Source organism: Elephas maximus, chromosome 7 (assembly GCF_024166365.1).
Source record: "Elephas maximus indicus isolate mEleMax1 chromosome 7, mEleMax1 primary haplotype, whole genome shotgun sequence".
NCBI lineage: Eukaryota > Metazoa > Chordata > Mammalia > Proboscidea > Elephantidae > Elephas > Elephas maximus.
The window spans coordinates 62,744,733-62,760,861 of NC_064825.1; the positions used below are offsets into that span (position 1 = coordinate 62,744,733).

The following is a 16,129-nucleotide window of genomic DNA, read 5'->3' on the forward strand; positions in this document are numbered from 1 at the left end:
AGTAGTAGTGGTGTTAACTCTTCTCTGAAAGTTTGATAGAACTCTGCAGTGAAGTCATCCGGGCCATGGCTTTTTTTTTGTTGGGAGTTTTTTGATTACCTTTTCAATCTCTTTTTTTGTCATGGGTCTATTTAGTTGTTTTACTTCTGATTGTGTTAGTTTAGGTAGGTAGTGTTTTTCTAGGACCTCATCCATTTCTTCTAGGTTTGCAAATTTGTTAGAGTACAATTTTTTGTAATAATCTGATATGATTCTTTTAATTTCAGTTGGGTCTGTTGTGATGTGGCCCATCTCGTTTCTTATTTGAGTTATTTGTTTCCTTTCTTGTATTTCTTTGGTCAGTCTGGCCAATGGTTTATCAATTTTGTTAATTTTTTCAAAAAACCAGCTTTTGGCTTTGTTAATTCTTTCAATTGTTTTTCTGTTCTCTAATTCATTTAGTTCAGCTCTAATTTTTATTATTTGTTTTCTTCTCGTGCCTGATGGATTCTTTTGTTGCTCGCTTTCTATTTGTTCAAGTTGTAAGGACAGTTCTCTGATTTTGGCTCTTTCTTCTTTATGTGTGTGTGCATTTATCAATATAAATTGACCTCTGGGCACTGCTTTTGCTGTGTCCCAGAGGTTTTGATAGGAAGTGTTTTCATTCTCGTTGCATTCTATGAATTTCCTTATTCCCTCCTCAATGTCTTCTATAACCCAGTCTTTTTTGAGCAGGGTGTTGTTCAGTTTCCAAGTATTTGATTTCTTTTCCCTGATTTTTCTGTTATTGATTTCCACTTTTATGGCCTTGTGGTCTGAGAAGATGCTTTGTAATATTTCGATGTTTTGGATTCTGCAAAGGTTTGTTTTATGACCTAATATGTGATCTATTCTAGAGAATGTTCCATGGGCACTAGAAAAAAAAAAGTATACTTTGCAGCTGTTGGATGGACTGTTCTGTATAAGTCTATGATGTCAAGTTGGTTGATTGTTGTAATTAGGTCTTCCGTGTCTCTGTTGAGCTTCTTACTGGAAGTCCTATCCTTCTCCGAAAGTGGTGTGTTGAAGTCTCCTACTATAATTATGGAGGTGTCTATCTCGCTTTTCAGTTCTGTTAAAGTTTGTTTTACGTATCTTGCAGCCCTGTCATTGGGTGCATAAATGTTTAATATGGTTATATCTTCCTGATCAATTGTCCCTTTTATCATTATGTAGTGTCCTTCTTTATCCTTTGTGGTTGATTTAACTTTAAAGTCTATTTTTTCAGAAATTAATATTGCTACTCCTGCTCTTTTTTGATTGTTGTTTGCTTGATATATTTTTTTCCATCCTTTGAGTTTTAGTTTGTTTGTGTCTCTAAGTCTAAGGTGTGTCTCTTGTAGGCAGCATATAGACGGATAGTGTTTCTTTATCCAGTCTTAGACTCTCTGTCTCTTTATTGGTGCATTTAGTCCATTTACATTCAGTGTAGTTATAGATAAGTATGTGTTTAATGCTGTCATTTTGACGCCTTTATGTGTGTTTTGTTGACAATTTCATTTTTCCACTTACTTTTTTGTACTGAGGCATTTTTCTTTGTAAATTGTGTGTTCCTCATTTTCTTAGTAGTCGAATTTATGTTTGCTGAGTCGTTATGTTTTTCTTGGTTTTTATTTTGAGTTATGCAATTGTTAGACCTCTTTCTGGTTACCTTAATATTTAGCCCTATTTTTCTAAGTAAAAACCTAACTCGTATCATCCTATATCGCCTTGTTTTCCTCTCCATATGGCAGTTCTATGCCTCCTGTATTCAGTCCCTCTTTTTGATTATTGTGATCTTTTACATAACGACTTCAATGATTCCCTGTTTTGAGCATTTTTTTTTCTTTTTAAAATTAATCTTAATTTGTTTTTGTGATTTCCCCATTTGAGTTGATATCAGGGTGTTCTGTTCTGTGACCTTGTGTTGTGCTGGTATCTGATATTATTGGTTTTCTGACGAAACAATTTCCTTTATTATTTCTCGTAGCTTTGGTTTGGTTTTTGCAAACTCTCTAAGCTTGTGTTTATCTGTAAATGTTTTAATTTCGCCTTCATATTTGAGAGTTTTGCTGGATATATGATCCTTGGCTGACAGTTTTTCTCCTTCAGTGCTCTATATATGTCATCCCATTGCCTTCTTGACTGCATGGTTTCTGCTGAGTAGTCTGAACTTATTCTTATAGATTCTCCTTTGTAGGAGACCTTTCTTTTATCCCTGGCTGCTTTTAAAATTTTCTCTATATCTTTGGTTTTGGCAGGTTTGATGATAATATGTCTTGGTAATTTTCTTTTTGAATCAATCTTATATGGGATTCAATGAGCATCTTTGATAGATATCCTTTCGTCTTTCATGATGTCAGGGAAGTTTTCTGCCAACAGATCTTCAACTATTCTCTCTATATTTTCTGTTATCCCTCCCTGTTCTGGAACTGCAAACACACGCAAGTTATTCTTGATAGAGTCGCCCATGATTCTTAGGGTTTCTTCATTTTTTTTAATTCTTTTATCCGATTTTTTTCAACTATATTGGTATCAATTGCCTTATCCTCCTCCTCCCCCACTCTGCATTCCAATTGCTCAATCCTGCTCCTCTGACTTCCTATCGAGTTGTCTAATTCTGTAATTTTACTGTTAATCTTTTGGATTTCTGAATGCTGTCTCTCTATGGATTCTTGCAGCTTATTAATTTTTCCACTATGTTCTTGAACAATCTTTTTGATTTCTTCTACTGCTTTATCAGTGTGTTCCTTGGCTTTTTCTGTAGATCGCCTTATTTCATTTCTGAGGTCATCCCTGATGTCTTGAAGCATTCTGTAAATTAGTTTTTTATATTCTGCATCTGACAATTCCAGGATTGTATCTTCATTTGGGAAAGATTTTGATTCTTTAATTTGGGGAGTCGTAGAAGCAATCATGGTCTGCTTCTTTATGTGGTTTGATATCGACTGCTGTCTCTGAGCCATCTATAAGATATTGTAATGATTTATTTTATATTTGCTTACTGAGTCTTATCTTGTTTTGTTTTCTTTCAGTATATGTAGATGGGCTACTAGATTGCGCTGTCTTGATTGTTGTTGCAGCCTTTGAAACACTTATGTCCTATTACCAGGAGGTTTGGACTTTTACCAGGTATATAAGCCTAAGAGTCTATTCACTATTCTTCATTAGAATCTGATTTTGGGTCTCCAAGTATGTGGGGCAGATTGTCACCTATTCACTTAGAGGAGTAGTGGTGATAGTTGTGTGCACCAGATTCTAGTAGGAGCAGGGGGTCACACTCTGGGGAGGGGGGCAGAGTGCTGACTGGCTTCCCCCAAGTGCCAGTGAGGTAGGTGTGTCTCTATTCCTAAAGCACTTTCGTGGGTGGCCTCTGCAGCTGTACCTTAGGCACCTAATGCATGTACCTCTACAGATTGGTAGGTTTCACTATCCTCAGACCACTATGGCAGGAAGTTAGGTGGTTTAGGTGGAGCTTCAGCCCTCAGTTCCCCATTGTAGGTCAGTGAGGGCTCTGTTTAATAGGTAAAGATATCAGACCTGGGAAACTTGTCTTTCCAGTAATCCGCTAAAACAATTACAGTCAGATCACTAGCAAAATTGCCTTTGCATTATAATAGCCACCTTGTTCCCTGTAGGGATGAAAGCCTAAGACCATGGATCTCATATGCATGGCTGGAGCTGGTTCTGTATTTTTAGTCCAATTTCAGGAAGTCAGGGAAGGTTTTTTGGTCCCTGGATTTTTTGTAGCTGCTTCTCTCAGGCCAGGAGAATGGATTAGGAAAAGACAAAAAAAAAAAAAAAAAAACGCAGAGCACTTCACTCTCTGGCCCAGGAAATTCCAATGTTAATGAAGCCGCCTGGGAAGGGGAGGTAAGGGATCAGATTGATAGGAGAGAGTAGCACCCAGGAATATAGACAAAGTTACTTATCTTACTTGGTGAGGACTGTTTTATCTGAGATTCCCGAGGGGTGTGTAGCCTGTGTGTGTTGGCTGGGTCGAGATTGCCCCCGAGGGTCAGGCCCGAGTCTGGTGCTTGTGCTGTCTCAGAAGCCGTGGTCAGTTCCTCCGCTCCCAGTCCAAAGTCCAGCGCCATGGTTCCCCAGCTGGGACACCGCACTCCAGGCTCCAAAACCAGTCGCTGCCTCCCAGTGACTTCTCCTACTGTCTGCTGCATTGCTGTGCTGCCTGCATGTACTGGCTGGGCTTCCCCCGAGTTCACTTCTGGGGGCTAGGGCTGCATCCCGTGTTTGCACTGTCTCAGGAAGCTGTGCTCAGCTTCCCTGAGCCCAGTCCAAAGCCCGGCGCCAAGGTTTTCTGACTGGGATGCTGGCTCCAGGCTCCGAAAACAGTCAATGTTTCCCCGTGGTTGCTCATTCTCTCGTTAGCGCATCAATGTGCAGTCTGCTTGCACTGGCTGAGTCCCTGTCACTCAGATCAACTCTTTAGATCTGTGTTTGATGGTCAGGATTTGTAGATTGTCATGTATGTGATCGATTCACTTGTTCTTCTGAGTCTTTGTTGCAAGAGCGATCCAAGGTAGCTTCTACCTAGTCAGCCATCTTAGCCCCGCCTCCTGTATTTATTTTTAAGTTTCTTTTATTTCTTGAAGCTTAGCAGTATTATAGCCTCTGTTAATTCCCATATCTTAGTGATTCTGTTTCTGTGGTCTGTTGTTCCTACTGGTTTCTATGTTTAGATTCTTGTTTCCTTTTCTGTTAGACATTATTTTTCACTCTTTGATGATCATAATTATTGGCAGGAGAAAAAATGGCTTAGAATGAAGACCTTTCTCCAGATAGGATGTTCATGTATTTATTCAAGTCACCTTGTCTTAGACTACCTGAAGCCAAGTGTGGCCCTTTCTGTCTCTTGGGCTCGTAATTACCTCGTGACTTTGGTGTTCTTCATTCTCCTTTGTCCCAGGTGGGTTGAGACCAATTGATGCAACTTAGATGGCCTCTTACTAGCATTTAAGTCCCCAGACACCATTCTCGAAAGTGGGATGCCAAATGTTATCTTAATAGATTTTATTATGCCAATTAACTTAGATGTCCCCTGATACCATAGTCCCCAGACCCCTGTCCCTGCTCTCCTGGCCTTCAAAGCATTCAGTTTATTCAGGAGACTTCTTAGCTTTTGGTTTAGTCCAGTTGTGCTGACCTCTTCTGTATTGTGTGTTTTCTTTTCCTTCACCTAAAATAGTTCTTATCTACTATCTAATTAGTGAAAACTCATCTCCCTCCATCACTCCCTCCCCCCTGTCATAACCATCAAGGAATATTTTCTTCTCTGTTTGAACTATTTCTCCAGTTCTTAGAATAGTCGCCTTATAGAGTATTTGTCCTTTTGCAACTGACTAATTTCACTCAGCATAATGCCTTCCAGATTCCTCCATGTTATGAAATGTTTCATGGATTCATCATTGTTCTTCATTGATGCATAATATTCCATTGTGTGAATATACCATAATTTATTTCTCCATTGTACTGTTAGGGGCACCTTAGTTGCTTCCATCTTTTTGCTATTGTAAACAGTGCTGCAGTGAACATGGATGTGCATATATCTGTTTGTGTAAAGGCTCTTATTTCTCTAGGGTAGATTCCAAGGAGTGGGATTGCTGGATCATATGGTAGATCTATTGTAGCCTTTTAAGAAAGTGCCAAATCGATTTCCAAAGTTGTTGTACCATTTTACATTCCCACCGGCAGTGTAGAAGTTTTCCAGTCTCTCCACAACCTCTCCATCATTTATTGTTTCATGTTTTTTGGATTAATGCCAGTCTTGTTGGAGTGAGATGGATTTGCATTTCTCTAATGGCTAATGATCATGAGCATTTTCCTCATGTATCTGTTTGCCACCTGAATGTCTTCTTTAGTGAAGTGCCTGTTCATATCCTTTGCCCATTTTTTAAATTGGGTTATTTGTCTTTTTGTAGTTGAGTTTTTGCAGTATCATGTAGATTTTAGAGATCAGGCACTGACCGGAAATATCATAGCTAAAAACATTTTCCCAGTCTGTAGGTAACCTTTTTACTCTTTTGGTGAAGTCTTTGAATGAGCATAGGTTTTTGATTTTTAGGAGCTCCCAGTTATCAAGTTTCTGTTCTGTATCGTTAGCAATGTTTTGTGTACTGTTTATGCCATGAATTAGGGCTCCTAGCGTTGTCACCATTTTCTCTTCCATGATCTTTCTTGTTTTAGATTTTATATTTAGGTCTTTGATCCATTTTGAGTTGGTTTTTATGCATGGTGTGAGGTATGGGTCTTGTTTTTTTTTTTTTTTTTTCAGATGGATATCCAGTTATGCCAGCACCATTTGTTAAAGAGACAGTCTTTTCCCCATCTAACTGATTTTGGGCTTTTGTCAAATATCAGCTGTTCATATGTGGATGGATTTATGTCTGGATTCTTAATTCAGCTCCATTGGTCTATGTATCTGCTGTTGTACAAGTACCAGGCTGTTTTGACTATTATGGCGGTATGATAGGTTCTGAAATCAGGTAGCGTGAGGCCTCCCACATTGTTCTTCTTTTTCAGTAATACTTTACTTATTCAGGCCCTCTTTCCCTTCCATATGAAGTTGGTGATTCATTCCTCCATCTCATTAAAAAATGTCATTCGAATTTAGATCAGAATTGCATTGTATCTATAGATTGATTTTGGTAGAATAGACATTTTTAGAATGTTAATTCTTCCTATCCATGAACAAGGTATGTTTTTCGACTTATGTAGGTCTCTTTTGGTTTCTTGCAGTAGCATCTTGTGGTTTTCTTTATGTAGCTCTTTTACATCTCTGGTAAGATTTATTTCTAGGTGTTTTATCTCCTTGGGGGTACTGTAAATAGTATCAATTTGGTGATTTCCTCTTTGATGTTCTTTTTGTTGGTGTAGAGGAATCCAACTGATTTTTGTATGTTTATCTCATATTCTGATACTCTCCTGAACTCTGCTACTAGTTTCGGTAGTTTCCTTGAAGATTCCTTAGGGTTTTCTGTGTATAAGATCATGTCATCTGCAAATAGAGATACTTTTACTTCTTTCTTACCAAACTGGATGCCCTTTATTTCTTTATCTAGCCTAACAGCTCTGGCTAGGACCTCCAGCACAATGTTGAATAAGAGTGGAGATAAAGGGCATCTTTGCCTGGTTCCCAATCTCAAGGGGAATGTTTTCAAACTCTGTTCATTTAGGATGATGTTGGCTGTTGGCTTTGTATAAATGCCCTTTATTATATTGAGGAATTTTCCTTCTATTTCTATTTTACTGAGAGTTTTTTATCATGACTGGGTGTTGAACTTTGTCAAATGCCTTTTCTGCATTGTTTGATAAAATCATGTGATTCTTGTCTTTTGTTTTATTTATATGATGGATTACATTAATTGTTTTTCTAATGTTTAACCATCCCTGCATAGCTGGTATGAATCCCATTTAGTCATGGTGAATTGTTTTTTTGATATGTTGTTGAATTCTGTTGGCTAGAATTTTGTTGAGGATTTTTGCATATGAGTTCATAAGGAATATAGGTCTGTAATTTTCTTTGTGGTGTTTATACCCGGCTTTGGTATCAGGGATATGCTGGCTTCATAGAATGAGTTTGGGAGTAACACCTTTAGTAATAGTGGTGTTAATTTTTCTCTGAAAGTTTGGTAGAACTCTGCAGTGAAGCCGTCCGAGTGAGGACTTTTTTTGTTAGGAGTTTTTTGATTACCTTTTCAATTTCTTCTTTTGTTATGGATCTATTTATTTGATCTACCTCTGTTTGTGTTAGCTTACGTAGGTAGTGTGTTTCTAGGAATTCATCCATTTCTTCTAGGTTTTCAATTTTTTTAGAGTTCAATTTTTCATGGTAATCTGATATGATTCTTTTAATTTCAGTTGGGTCTGTTGTAATATCACCCATCTTATTTCTTATTCAGGTTTTTTGCTTCCTGTCCTGTTTTTCTTTTGTCAGTTTGGCCAACGGTTTATGAATTTTGTTAATTTTTTCAAAGAGCCAGCTTTTGGTCTTGTTAACTCTTTCAATTGTTTTTCTGTTTCCTATTTTATTTAGTTCTGCTCTAATTTTTATTTTTTCCTTTCTTCTAGTGCCTAAAGCTTTCTTTTGTTGCTGTCTTTCCATTTGTTCAAGTTTTAGGGATAATTCTTTGATCTTGGCCCTTTCTTCTTTTTGTATGTGTGCATTTATTGATATAAAGTGACCTCTGAGCACTGCTTTCACTGTGTCCCAAAGGTTCTCACAGGAAATGTTTTCATTCTTCAGTATAAATTTGTAATGAATGAAATGATTAATGCCCTGTGATGATTATTTTATGACATCATGAATATGCTGTGGTGCCCAGTTGTTTGGACAAACACTAGTCTAGATGTTGCTATTGAGCTATTCACATGGGATTAACATTAAACCAATTAATGTTAAACTAAGCAGATTACCCTCCAAAATGTGGATGTGCTTCATCCAAACTGTTGAAGGCCTTATGAGAAAACTATGGTTTCTTGAAGAAGGATTTGGCTTCAACACTGTAAGTAAACATTGCTAGAATTTTCAGCCTTTTACCTGACACATGGATTTTGGACTTTCTTGCCTGCCTAATCCTGTGAGCTAGTTTCTCAAAATCAGTCTCTCTCTCTGGTGGCACAGCAGTTAAGCACCTGGCTACTAACCAAATATTTGGCATTTGGAACTACCTGCCAGTCAGTAGGAGAATGTTGTGGCAGTCTACTTCCCTAAAGATTACACCATTGGAAACTCTATGTGGCAGTTCAGTTGAAATCAACTTGACCGCCATGAGGCTATTTACATATATTCCAGAATATATATACAGCTCTGGGTGATGCAAATGGTTTGCTTTGGTCTGCCAACCTAAGGTTGACAGTTCTAACCCAATCAACAGTGCTATGGATGAAAGAACTGGCAATCTACTTCCATAAAGAGTATAGCCAAGAAAAACATATGGAGCAGTCTAGTCTGTAACACGTGGTGTCACCATGAGTCTCAATTGATTGACGGCAACAGGTTTAGCTCCCATAATCATGTGAGCCAGTTCCTCTAGAAAAATCCCTCTCTCTCTTTAGCTGTGCTCACCACGAGATTTCCTCAAAATGACCAAACCTGCAGTTGCCGGAACAGAAGGCTCAAAGGTATGTTCTCTGTTTTTCTCTCTCTACTGGTTCTGTTTTTCTAGAGAAACCTGAATAAGACATGCTGTGTGTTCCTATTTACAAAAAGATTGAATTTGTGTCTGAATCACCAAGTCAGGAAAGAAAACAGAAATAAATGTAGCAGTCATCAGCATATAGAGATTAATTTAGCCTGTCCAGAGGGGTAGTCACTATTTCAGCTGAGAAACAGCCCCGTCCCCTTGAGTTTTATGAGCAGGATGTGGGCCTGATCATAAATTCCTCCAAGATTTTCTTCCTCACAGACTCAATGTCATCCAGTTTGCTGGATTCTCCTGGTAATCCTTTTTTGCTTTTGCTCTGCTTAGTCGCTGATGAGTTTGGGAACTGTGTTCATTCCCTCAGAGGAATTCATCTCTTCTGATCTGATAGCGCAATTCACAGGTTGGTCGGGGTGGTCTCATCCTCTTAGACTCTGGGGACACCTTATATCCAAGGCCACAGTCAGAACCCAGAAACACAGGCTGGAATTTTGAGAGTCTATAGAGACCAACCCTAGCAGATAAGCTTTCTTCAAGCACCATGTCTACAGCAGTTTTACTGTCAGGTTCCACTTTGTTATTTCCCCTCAGAAGGTACTCAGTCAAGACAAAACCAGGATTATCAGGCTCATCTCACCATAATCTGCTGTTGAAAATGAGCATGGCCTTAAACGTTTGTAGGTACAATAACTGTGACTTATGACATAGAATTGCTTTTGAAAAATCATATATGAATAAAACTTGAAAAGGATTTTCAGTAGATTAAGACTTTTTTATGTGAACCAATTTGTGTTTCTTAAATTTAAATTCAATTTAATTTACTAAAGTTAACTCACTCTTGTCTAAGATTTACTGTCTGAAGATCCACCCCCACGTATACTATGAAGCCTCATATGGCTAATTATTTGCAGATATATTTTGCTCACAGGAACCAAATTTCTTTGAATATTACGTTAATGGAATATTATTGCATCAAACCCTACAAAATAAGAGGTATTGCTAAGAAAATATTTTCCTACCCAGCTGTCTCCTGAGAGCAGCCTTAATCTCATTATTCCTGAGACTGTAGATGAGGGGGTTCAACACGAGGATCACCACCGTGTAGAGCACAGATACCAGCTTGTTCTGGTCAGTAGAGTAGCTGGACTTGGGCATCACATAAATGAATGTAACTGTCCCATAGTACAGGGTGACTGCAGTGAGGTGGGAGGTGCAGGTGGAGAAGGCCTTGTGGCGGCCCTGGGTGGAGGGCATCTTCAGGATGGTGATAAGGATATAAACATAGGAGATGGCTATTATAAACAGTGTGACCATAATAATGGAGAGAGCAGAAAATGAGGGGACCACTGCAGGGATACTGACATCAGAACAGGAAAGTTCAACTAAAGGAGCAAAATCACAGAAAAAATGGTTGACTCGATTAGGTCCACAAAAAAATAAAGAAAAGAAGGAAATGGTAAAAGAGGAAGCATTGAGAAAACCACCTACATAAGCCTCAGAGAATAACTGATCACCGACTTGCGTGGACATTTTAGTTGAATAAAGCAGTGGGTTGCAGATTGCTACAAAGCGATCATAGGCCATGGCAGCCAGAAGAAAGAACTCAACTGTCCCGAAGAAAGCAGCTGATCCATGTTGGATCCCATATCCAAGATAGGAGATTGTATTTTCTTCCACCAGGAAGCTTATGAGCATATTGGGTGTGACAGAGGATGAAAGCCCTATGTCAGTCAAAGCCAAGTGGCTCAGGAAAAAATACATAGGATGATGAAGCTGAGAAGAGATTCTGATCAGAATGATTGTGCTGAGATTGCCATATATGGTCACCAGATAGATACAAAGGATGACCATGAAGAGGATGACCCAAAGGGTAGGATCTTCTGTTAAGCCCAATAAAATGAACCCTGTCACTGCAGTGTGGTTCCCATCCACCAGGGAATCCATGAGACAATGTAGGTGGTATGAGAAATGATCTGTGATGAAAAAATTGCATTAAAGAAGTTATAAATTTCATGGCTCCATTTTCATTAACACATATATGGAAAGTCATTATAAATAAAGTTATCATTCAAATGTCATTGCGTATTACCTGTTCATATGCAATTAAATATATATACACACACACACACATTTTTGTCATTGGCAAAAACACCAGAAATTTCAACATATGATGATTTTCTTTTTCATATTTTTTTCCAAAAATGCATTTAAAGTGGTTTTAAAGCTAAAGAATAAAAAAAATAGAAACTGATTAGAATAACAAAAAGAATGGTGAGTATAATTCCAAACAAAATACAGGATTGTAAATGAAAACTTAAGAAAAAGCTATGATTAATCACAAGCTTAATAAATGATAAGAAGAGGGCTAAGATTTATATATATATATATCTGTATGTATATATATGTGTGTGTGTGTGTATACACATATCCAAAATCAAAACAACCCTTTTGCTATTGAGTCTATTCTGACTCATACTAACCCTATAGGACAGAGTAGAACTGCCTCATGTGGTTTTCAAGGAGCAAGTTTTAGATTTGAACTGCCAACCTTTTGGTTAGCAGCTGCAGCTCTTAACCACTGCACCACCATACATAGTTCCATTTTCAATAAAGTAATACTAAGTGCTGTCATTATTATTTTGTAGATGAGGAAACCGAGTGAAAGAGATTATGTAACTTGCACAAGGTTATATAGCAAGTGGGGAGTCAAACTGTGAAGGCCAGCAAGCCTGACATTTCTTTAGTAACTATTCTACAAATGAAGTTAAATAATACCTCAAAATCCAACACAGTTGCCAATAGATGGATATTAGGTTATCCTTTAAGGATTTTCACAGCTCATATATAAGGACTAGTTGTTAATATATTTTACAATGTCTGTGGGTCACCATGGAGCTCTGGTGGTGCAGTGGTTAAAATCTAGGCTGCTAACCAAAAGGTTGGCAGCTCAAATACTGATTGCTTCTCGGTAACCGATGGGCAGTTCTACCCTGTCCTATAGGGTCGCCATGAGTCAGAATCACCTCCACAGCAATGGGTTTGATTTTTGGTTTATTGGTTGAATAAGATCATCTAAAAAGAATAGAGATGCAACTGCTTTTGATAATAGTACCTGAAGGGAATTTCAAATTAGGGATGAATGGAGTCAGCTTTTTTAAATGTATTCAATTTATAAATACTTATAATTAAAATATTATTGTTTTATCAAGTACAGATAGCTCCCGACTTTGACCAGTTTCAATTCTGAGAAACCCTGTGTAAATTGGTTCTGAGGCAAGTCAAATACTTCTTTTTGTTTGTTTGTTTTCAGTTTTCATAGCTTTCTATACAGCAGTGTTTTAAACAGTAAATCATAACGTTGAACATCTTTGAGTGAACTTTTGAGAATGATAACATCAGCAAATTATGCCCTGCAGCACTGTATGTAGTACATATTACTAACAATAAAACAATAAAAAAAAATAAATAAGATAAAGAAAAAACAAAAACAGTCCTAAGTGTGGTTCATCTGTAACTCATAAATCGGGGACTACTTAGTGTTTGAAACATTAGTCTAATTACTACGCAAAACACTATGGGATTGATAATCAGGACATTAGTGAGGTGCATTTATTCACACAAATAATCATTTCCTATGGTAATAACGTTTTTATGGTAATAACGTTTCCTAATTGGAGCATTGTAGAATAAAATTTTGTTGTCTTCAACATAATACAAGTATGCATTGGTCCATGATAATGAGAACCAAACCCAGTGCCATCAATTCAATTTCAACTTACAGTGACCACATAAGACAGAGTAGAACTGGCCCACAGAGTTTCCAAGGAGCGTGTGGGAGATTTGAACTGCTGACTCTTCTGTTAGCAGTCGTAGCACTTAACCATTTCCCCACCAGGGTTCCCATGATATGTTCTGTGAAATAGGATGTTATGTGATTTGGAAGTTATCCATATTAAAAACCTTATAGGAGCCAGCTTCCAGTCGTCCTCGTCACAGCTATTGTCACTGCTGTTGCTCCTGGAACTGCAGGCAGAGAGCAGTGGAACCGGTGGTGGTAGGATCCAATCCAGGGGAAGTGAGGGAATGAAGACGGGAGAGGGCAGAGGCACCCAGCCCCACCCTCTGTTCTGCAAGCCTGAATAGTAGAAGCAACTCAGGCCCCCCACAGATCCAGCCTCAGCCACTGTATGACAATACTCAAGAGCCCAGCCCAGAGCCAGGTCCTCTGATTCACCTACCTGTATCCCACTTGTTGTCCAGTGCTGCAAGAGTCTGGGTTTGGGGTCTTTAAAGCTGTTAAAAAAACAATAATAAAACTCATTTCAGGCAAGTCAATTCCTACTCATAGCAACCCTGTGGAACAGTGTAGAACTGCCCTATCGGTTTTGCAAGGAGCAGCTGGTGGATTTGAACTGCTGATGTTTTGGTTAGCAGTCAGCTCTTAACTACTGGTCCAACCGAGCTCCATTAAAACGATTAGAGGGAAATAAATAAAAGGAGAGCTGCCTTCTATTAGAAAAAAAGAAACACCGTGGGACCGTGGACTATTTGCTGTCCAATGTTTTAAGCCACACACACTGTGTACAGCTGAAGAAAGTATAACCTAAAAATTTTAAAAGTTTACCCAGGATCACCCAGCTAGTGGCTAGGTTTGCTCACATCTCCAAATTTTCTGGCTTTATATTCTGAGCTTTGTCCCCTGTTAAAAGCATTCAGACCCACAAGCAGAGTATGTTTATCTGCCAAGCTATTTACTAACAATAAATACCCAGTGCATCTCAGAATCCACTCCATGGCAGTGGGTTTTTTTGTTTTTTGTTTTTAATGGCTAAATATCTTGTTTAGATAGTGTCCAACGATCCTATGAGTTTCTGGTCATATGGAATCCTGGTAACTTGGATTATCCCTTTTTACTTACATGAAACTGATTGTGGAAACAGGAATTCAGCCAAAGATTCTTACTAGCTGGTTGATGGCTTGATTACGTTTGCCCTCTTTCCCACCCTTGGCTTGTGAGTACGGACAGCCTTGTAAAGTGATGTGTTCTCAGATGGTAAATGAAAATCAATAGTTCAGATTCATTCACACACAGACACAAACTTTTGGAAAAAAACTCACTTATCTTTGGTAATAATTCTAAAGTCACCGTGGTTACATAGATTATCATTTATTATTCTTCTCCTTTGGAGATAAATCTCTGAAGAGTCTAGAGATTCAGCTGTGAATTCAGAAGCGCCGTGGAGCATCACCACGACCTGGAGCGCACACTGAGCAGTTGCGGTCCTCACAGGATTCTGCACATTCTCCAGTGGTCAATGTATTCTTTTGTTTCTCCGTAGACGTTCAGGCACAGGCCTATAACTTGCGTTTAATAATTATTGAGGAGTAAAAAAAAAATTTTTTTTATAATATAAATTGTCTCAGGGCATCTATGAGTCAGAATCGACTCTATGGGAACTGGTTTGGTTTTGGTTTTCTACCTAAATATTGGTTCCACGTTTACTTTGATATTTCTGATTAAGGGATAAAACCAAAAAACCAAACCCAGTGCTGTTGAGTCGATTCCGACTCATAGCAGCCAGCCCTATAGGACAGAGCAGAACTGCCCCATAGAGTTTCCAAGGAGCACCTGGCAGATTCAAACTGCCGACCCTTTGGTTAGCAGCCGTAGCACTTAACCACTACACCACCAGGGTTTCTGATTAAGGGATACTCAGTGCTCAACTTCAGATATAAAAAGGTAAGCTTAGCTTTTTCTGTTCTGTGTTGTTCATTGATGAAAATTTTTCCTGATATTTATAAGACAAGTCATTGAAGTACCTTGGGGAACATGAGGTGGAACTTTATGCAAAGTTGAATTTTAAATAACAAGAACTTTTAAGACATGTACGATAATTATTATAGCAAAAGTTAGAAAACACACATCTTGAAAATTGTATAGATAGGTAACTTGTAAAAAGAGGTTTGGAGGAATTCCAGATAAGAAATAGTCTTTCAGTCGCTGTCAATGCCTCAAAGGGTTGCCTTTGGAAGGATAAAGAAAAAAAACAAAAAATAGTTACCATCGAGTCAATTCTGACTCACACCAAACATATAGGACAGAGTGGAACTGCCCCATGGAGCTTCCAAGGAGCAACTGGTGGATTTGAACTGCTGACCTTTATGGTTAACAGCCATAGCACTTAACCACTACACCACCAGGGTTTCCATAGGAAGGGTAGTCATGGTAAACAGGTATTGTCAATCTGAAGACAAAAATCTTATCTTAATTCTCTTGCTAATCCTAATTTTAGAAACTCTTATCTCCCTCCCTAAAGAATGAGTGAAGTAGGGTTTTCCTCCAACAAAGAACCAACATTCATTCAGAGCTTATTTTGTGCTAAGAACTATGCTTAACATTTTACATAAGTTCAAATTCTCACAAGAATTTCGCGAGGTTACCTACTTCTATTATCCTTATTTTTCACATGAGAAGACTGAGAATGAGGAGTTGAAGCAACTTGTGCTAGTGGGAGAAATTTATTCTTGATATTAATACAACACAGGAATTTCAAACTAGGGAATAGTCACCTTTTGTAAATTTATTAAATATTTGTAGTTAAAATATTCCTTTATGAAGGAGTGTGAAATATCAATCTAATCAGCGTACAAAACACTATATGACTAATACCAGGATGTAATTAAAGTACAATTATTCAAAAAATAAAATCCTTTTCTACCGTAAAAATGTTTCTAATTGGAGTATTACAGAATGATATATTATTTTTGACATAATATACTGTTGAATCAAGTGTAACCTCACAAATTAAGAAGTTTAGTGAGGATCACTCAGCTAATGGCCAGGTTGACCCTCATTTGTAAATTTTCTTGCTTTTTATCCCGGGCTTTGTCCATTATGTCTCCTTTACTGTGATCCTAGAGCACTGAGACCCACAAATAAAGTAAATCTTTCTTCAAAGATGTTTAAAATA

At 38.1% G+C, this 16,129-nt stretch overlaps 1 protein-coding gene across 1 annotated transcript; it reads right to left on the minus strand.

Moving 5' to 3' along the window:
* Positions 1-10,157: 10,157 nt before the first annotated feature.
* Positions 10,158-11,102, minus strand: LOC126079565 (olfactory receptor 502-like). Its single transcript, XM_049890657.1, has one exon. It carries the CDS (start codon positions 11,100-11,102, stop codon positions 10,158-10,160), a length of 945 nt encoding a protein of 314 aa, XP_049746614.1.
* Between the last annotated feature and the right edge of the window lie 5,027 nt (positions 11,103-16,129).

Coding starts and splice junctions, on each gene's coding strand:
- LOC126079565 (XM_049890657.1), bottom strand. CDS start 11,102: ATGGATTCCCTGGTGGATGGGAACCACACTGCAGTGACAGGGTTCATT.